This window comes from Pleurodeles waltl, chromosome 3_1, assembly GCF_031143425.1.
Source record: "Pleurodeles waltl isolate 20211129_DDA chromosome 3_1, aPleWal1.hap1.20221129, whole genome shotgun sequence".
Classification (NCBI taxonomy): Eukaryota; Metazoa; Chordata; class Amphibia; order Caudata; family Salamandridae; genus Pleurodeles; species Pleurodeles waltl.
The window spans coordinates 568,036,831-568,044,010 of record NC_090440.1 but is presented as its reverse complement, the minus strand read 5'-3'; the positions used below and the strand labels follow the sequence as shown (position 1 = coordinate 568,044,010).

The following is a 7,180-nucleotide window of genomic DNA, read 5'->3' as shown; positions in this document are numbered from 1 at the left end:
TTTGCTGTGCTGGCTTGCTGCTTACTGTGTCTGTACTGGGAGTGAAAGCACTGCATTTTTCTTTCTAAATCCTGCTTCCAAAGGTTCTCCAAGGGCTTGCCCTCTGTTAAGAAGTCTCATGAACATCAAATACTTCATCTGCCAGCACCTGGGCTCTCTTGCTGACAATCCTGACTTGCCAAGTGGTGCCAAACCCAGTACCTGGGCCCTTGGGAGTGAGTTCTCGTGCAACCAAAAAGAAACTAAGCACATCGACTCCAGAGCAACTTCGGAACCGACGGCACTGTCTAACTCTGTGCCGCTGCCTCCTCTCTTGGAGCCGTGGTTCCCGCAGTAAGCAATGATCGCAACCAACGCTGCGGGCCTGATGCAGCCTCAGTACCTCCAAAGTCCGGCCACAGTGTGAGTTCCGAGTGCTGTGTCAGCGACATCTGTGACACCTGACTCATCATAGTACCTGTGGCCTTGTGATGTGAGCGTGACCCTGCGAAGTTGATGCCTTACGTCTTGACCTGCTGGATTCATCAACCCTGCTTTGTCGTAAAGAACAGATGCCTCACCACTAGTGCCCTATCACCTCCCCTGCAACCTTAAGGAACCAATGCCTCACCTCCCCCATCTAGCAGTAAGGAACGATTCACCTCCCAGTGGCAGTAAGGAACCGACTGGCTTCAGCAAGGCCTCACCTCCCCGACTCCATGCAATGTCTTTGCTTCCTCATTGTCTTCCAAGGTACTGTACCCAGGATCTGTGCGACTCCGTGACTGGCCCGCACTCCCTCACAGGTGGCATCAGGCTGTTGGAAACGATTCCGTCAAGACGTTGTGATAGCCCCAGTTAAAGATATTGTGTTTCTAAGCGCTATCCTAATAGTTAGTCTTTGAACATTTGTATCTTTACTTGTATAAGTTGTTTTTCTGTTGTTTTGGTCTTGTTTTACTCAGATAATATTGGCTTTTGTGGTGTTTTCACTGTGTTACTGTGCATGCGTACACATACTTTACACATTGCCTCAAAGATAAGCTTGACTGCACGTGCCAAGGTATCAAGGGGGTGAGCAGAGGTTATCTTAGCTGTGTGGCTCTCTTACCCTGACTAGGGTAATGGTCCCTTCCTGGAAAGGGTGCAAAACACTGCCAACTAGAAACCCCATTTCTAACTGGTCAGCACAGTGCATGAACCCTGGCCAGGCCTGCACCCCATCAAATGATTGCATATATTGTCATGTCATCAATGACATGCCCATGATCAGCCATGGACAGTGCATTCGGGGCAAGTTAGAGTTAACCATAACTGGACAGTGGTCTGTGTTTTTTCCAACAGAAATTCACAACCATGACATTGCTTTGGCTGTGTTTTTTCAGTGTGTGTATGTAGGGGTTGAAGAACTATGTTTATAATATACTAATCCTTAGGTCTGATGCTTACATTTTTAGGTCGAGTGTGCAAGCGCTTTGACCTGTTGAAAGTATTGTGGGCTTTTAACCACACTCATCTCACGCCCATCACTTTTATTCGTTCCTGGGCTTGCCTTTCAAAAATTACTTAATGTCATTTGTAAATGCTTTACGTTTGTCCCACCTTGAGGCCGTTTTTGTCCCGTCTTGCAGACTGCCTCTGTTACATGGATTATTGCACGATTGCCGATGTATTTCAGCGTGGACGAACTATTTCTTTTCTTTTGTCTCTCCCCTTCAAGCTGCATGGCAGCCATGGCGCTCACAGAGCAACAGGCACTACATACAGCATGAACTCAATCAGCGGTATTGGAGCACTGGTCACATTGTTCACAGTTACCTAATCAGAGTAATTTCTTGTGTCCCTCCCCTTAAAACACTTGAAATTGGTAAATGCTTTACGTAAAACAGAAATCCTCAAAGTGAAAGCGGCTCTCCCGGCGCAGAGGGAGAGCAGATACTACAATATTCACTGCACTAAGGAAATTATCCCCATAATGCTTTGCAGGGCATTACTTTTACAAAACATTTTGCTCATAACTCGGGCAGCGGTGGTCCTAGGACTATGGGACCACCACCAAAACATTCATAGCAATGTGCTCTTTCTGTCTACTTCATCTCTGGGTCCCTACACTAGGTTAGTGAGGATCCCAAAATAATAACCCCCCCACCATTCACTGTTTTTTAAAGCCTTTGTATGGCTGGAACATTTGTTTTATAGCTAGGAATAGCTTGTGTTTTAGGGGCCTGGTTTGTAATATCATTGATATAGGTCTGCTACTTCTAAAAATGTGTAAGGTACTATGCTGTCATGGGTATACTGCATTATTTGTTGCTATTTTTGTTTTGTGTGGTTATGCCTTCTAGGGGCTAACTATATAGTTACATGACCATGTTTCTTACAGGTGCTATTTTCATTGTGGTGTCCTCTAGGGGCTGTTCTAAGCTTTACAGTCATATCAGCATACTAAAATATTCGTGGCATGGAAACTTGCCCCATAATGTTTTGCAGGGCATTACTTTTACAAAACATTTTCCCTCATAACTCAGCCTGTGGTGGTCCTAGGATAATGGGACCACCTTCAAAACATTAACCACAATGTGCTCTTTCTGTCTACATCATCTCTGGGTCCACACACTATGTTAGTGGGGACTCAAAAAGAATTATCCATACCACCATTCATTATCTTTCTAAGCTTGGAACTTTTGTTTTACAGCAGGGAGAAGTTATGTTTGGGCCTTGTTTGTAATATCATTGTAATAGGTCTGCTAGCATTGAAAATGTGTAATGCGCTATGTTCTCTAGGAGCTCAATACATGGTTATACTGCATTACTTTCTTCCATTCTTTTTTCATGTCGTTATGCTTTCCAAGGGTTAATTGTATAGTTACATTACCATGTTTCTTCCAAATGCTATTTTTATTGTGGTGTTCCCTAGGGGCTGTTCTGAGCATTGCAGTCAACATACTATAATATTCCCAGCACAGAAACTCGCCCCATAATTCTTTGCAGGGCATTACTTTTACAAAACATTTTTCCTCATAACTCAGCCTGTGGTTGTCGTAGGACAATGGGACCACCTTCAAAATGCTCTCTGTCTACATCATCTCTGGGTCCCCACACTTTGTTAGTAGGGACCCCAAAATAATAACCCATCCCACCATTCATTGTCTTTTAAGCTTTCTCACGGCTAAAACTTTTGTTTTACAGCTGGGAGAAGTTTTGTTTTAAAGGCCATGTTTGTAATATCACTGCAGTAGACCTGCTAGCCCTAAGTATATGGTAACACTGCATTATTTTCTCCTGTTTCTTCCATGGTGTTATGCTCTCTAGGGGTTAGCAATATGGTTATAGGACCATGTTTCTTACAAATGATATTTTGTCATGGTGCCCTCTAGGGGCTATTTTAAGCATTAAAGTCTAATGCCAAAATTGTATTTCTGATTAATGTTTATATGATAATTCTATATGTTTTAATAAGCTCATCTTATTACAATTATGACCATGATTCAGGCCAACTTAACATCCTTATTACACTATGACTGTTTGAAAACTCTTGATATGTTTGGGTGACCCTTCTAGTTTATTTCCCTTTTGTGGCTGTCTTGTGTCCTTTTGGGGGGAATTGTGCTAGCCAGCCAGCAACTCTGATGGTGGGGTGTTAAAAGTGGTATTCTATTGGAATTTGCATGGCAGATTTAAATAAGGATGCTAAATGGCAACATTCTCCTTTTTTGCTGCAGATAAAGGAAGAAGGTAAATGGAAGTGCTTTGGTTATATACAGGGCCACTGGAATTATATAGCAGGAAAAGATGAAATTATGAGGCAGGGTTGACCAATTTATGTGGCAATGAAAGTCCAGTTATGAATTGACAATGCTTATAGCCCTTACTCAAGCAAATGCTAGACCTATTGTATTGCAAATGCTTGTTCTAAATTGCCTTTGTTGGGTGGACAGTGAGGAAATGGGGTAACTACATTGGTTTGTCAGTGTTACAGGGACACCCGAGCTCCGGCTGTTCTTACCAGTGGGGAAGTGAGGCCCATCTACAGGTTTTACAGGTGTCAGCATCATATCGCCACAGATTAATCCTGTTAGTCCCAGACCATAAAAAGAAGTTGGGAAGAACGGGTCATTGTTCTAAACATGTGGTATAAAGTGCTGGATATAATGGGCAAGAGAGGGTTATAGCACTGCAGACTGATTTCAGTTTTTAACAGGAGATCTGAAAGTATTGTTATTTAAGAAACCCTGATCCTCCCAACATGTGACCCCAATCTTTACTGTGAACTTCACGACATCATTGTATGCTCAAAGTCTTGATCAGGTATCCCTCAGCTCTCACTATTCCAATATTTCTCCAATTACTCTAAATTCCTGTTAAAAAAACTCAAATTTCCATGAGGATGGACAAAGTACTCATCGCCTGACTGCACTCTAGAAAACCCCAAACATCCTCAACTGATGCCAACATTTATCAGGGACCCTGTACTGTGCATTCCAAATCTGTGACCCGTAAAACAGCCAATGAACAACAAGCACTTGGAAGTATGCATGTTTTTTAAAATGCAGTTGGCCGGCTGAAGATTACGTTGAATTCCTCCCACTCACACCACAGCTGTGTGAGTCCAATATTCTTCTGTATTGGCTCCTCTTCCAGTTTCAAATTCTATTGGATGTGCAAACCCTCTACCTTTGACCATTTTCTATTTCACCCTTCTTTCCTGACATCCTTCATCTCTTTATCTTTCCAACTTATCTCTGCTCTACTACTCCATTGGTATGTGCATCATCTCGCTAAAACTTGTCCCTTTGATCGCCTTACAGGAGGAGGATGATGAGAACAGTGCAAACACGAGCTGGAGCCGAGAGACACTTGCCATGGAGGAGCCATCCCCAGAGCCTGCCTTCATTGATGTGGACAAGGGACTCACTCTGGCCTGCTTTGCCTTCCTCTGCCTTTTTCTGGTGATGATGATTATTCGTTGCGCTAAGGTGATTATGGATCCTTACAGCGCTATACCCACCTCCACCTGGGAGGAGCAGCATTTGGACGACTAATTCTGGCTGGCCCACCAGACCCACCGAAGCCTGCGTCCACTTCAAACCCTTTAGCACGATTCAATTTATCTGCCCCCGCTATTTGGTGGGGAAACGAGCAAGCCAGGGCACCTTACACTGGGAACTCCTGGATGTTCCACCCCCAGATCCAGAGCACCTTTGACCTGTTATGAAAACGAGTTAGGTAGATGCCCACTTAAGCATCACAGCAACGAAGGGAAAGTGTCATGCCACAGCTCTTTCATTTTATTTGTACCAACTGCAGTCAGTGAGATCGTGGTGTCATAAAAAGCCAGAGGGAGTACTCCAACAGTTAGGACACGTTCCCTCAGAAGGGTTTAATTCGTTACTGCAGGGGCTCTCCGTTGTTTGCTGTGTCCCAGCCTGCCTCCAGTACTTATCTTAGTTAATTGTAAAATATGGGCTTTCTTCCATGTCAGTAATTGGTTAGTCAGCAATTCCTGAGGCCCATTGTCACCATCTAGTTCAAAGGTCACCAGAGTGGGAGTCTAAAGGCTGTGTGAGTTTCTCGGATTTGTAAGGGAAGGTAAAGGAGGGGGAGGATGACCCATGGAACCAGCGTGGGTGTCCTTCTGGGGATTCCTAAATACCTTCTCTATATTCTGCAAATGGCGTGTGGGAAAGTGCAGACGCCTTGCAAACGCTCATCCTTTCGTCTTGGACTCCTCTTTAGGCACAAAGGGCAAAAAGGAGGGGGAGAGGCAAGAATTGCAGGGTGCCCCTCGCCCCAAACAGACAACAAACAAATATGCTTTACTAAAAACGAAATGGACATTTGCAACTTTTCTGCACAAAGCTACATAGCCAAGGTATCAGCAGTCATAACAGACACATAGGGCACTTCCCTTGCAACCTCTAGTAAAAAGCACTTTGCGAGAAAAGGGACATCTCCCGAGCGGCACTTACACACCTTTGTACAGGATCCTTATTGTGAGCAGCAATAAAGGCGAGAATCTGCCTCGATATCTGCGTTTTCTTCATGGACTGGTGCTGCTGTTGGTGAGAATGAAAATACCTGGTAGTATGTGTATGTGTGATGACACTTGGGCCCGTATTTATACTCCGTTTGCGCCGAATTAGCATCGTTTTTTTCGACGCAAATTCGGCGCAAAACGAACGCCATATTTATACTTTGGCGTTAGACGCGTCTAGCGCCAAAGTATGGTCAAATAGCGTAATTTTTTTGCGTGAACGCCTTCCTTGCGTTAATGAGATGCAAGGAAGGTGTTCCCGTCTAAAAAAATGACGGCGACGCAAATGCGTCGTATTTATACTCCCGGGCAAAAATCACGCCCGGGAGTTGGCGGGTCAAAAAACCCTGCATTTGCGCCACTATTTAACGCCTGGGTCAGGGTAGGCGTTAAGGGGCCTGTGGGCTCAAAATGAGCCCACAGGTGCCCTCCCCTGCCCCCAGGGACCCCCCCTGCAACCCCTGCCCACCCCAGGAGGACACCCAAGGATGGAGGGACCCACCCCAGGGACATTCAGGTAAGTTCAGGTAAGTATAATTTTTTATATTTTTTAATTTTTTTTGGTGGCATAGGGGGGCCTTATTTGTGCCCCCCTACATGCCACTATGCCCAATGACCATGCCCAGGGGACATAAGTCCCCTGGGCATGGCCATTGGGCAAGGGGGCATGACTCCTGTCTTTACTAAGACAGGAGTCATTTAAATGGCGTCTGGGCGTCGAAAAAAATGGCGCAAATCGGGTTGAGGCGATTTTTTTGCCTCAACCTGACTTGCCCCATTTTAAGACGCCCTAACGCCATTTTCCCCCTACGCCGGCGCTGCCTGGTCTACGTGGTTTTTTTCCACGCACACCAGGCAGCGCCGGTCTGCTAGCGCCGGCTAACGCCATTCCATAAATACGGTGCCCGCATGGCGCTTCAGAATGGCGTTAGACGGCGCGAAATTTTTTGACGCTAAACTGCGTTAGCGCAGTTTAGCGTCAAAAAGTATAAATATGGGCCTTGGTGTGCAAAGGTGAGAACTAAGAATAAATTATATGAATGTCTGGTACCATTATCCATGGAAAAATACTCTAAGCACCAATCCTCGGTCTCAAAGAGTCTTTTTAGACAAGGGCACAGCTCAGGTATAAAAAGTTAAAAGTTGGGCGGAAATCGAAGATCAACC

General features: G+C 44.9%; 1 protein-coding gene across 1 annotated transcript; it reads left to right on the top strand.

Moving 5' to 3' along the window:
• The first annotated feature begins 4,799 nt into the window (after positions 1–4,799).
• Positions 4,800–6,154, top strand: CTXND1 (cortexin domain containing 1). The gene has a single exon (XM_069221269.1). It carries the CDS (start codon positions 4,842–4,844, stop codon positions 5,019–5,021), a length of 180 nt encoding a protein of 59 aa, XP_069077370.1. The 5' UTR covers positions 4,800–4,841; the 3' UTR covers positions 5,022–6,154.
• The last annotated feature ends 1,026 nt before the right edge of the window (positions 6,155–7,180 follow it).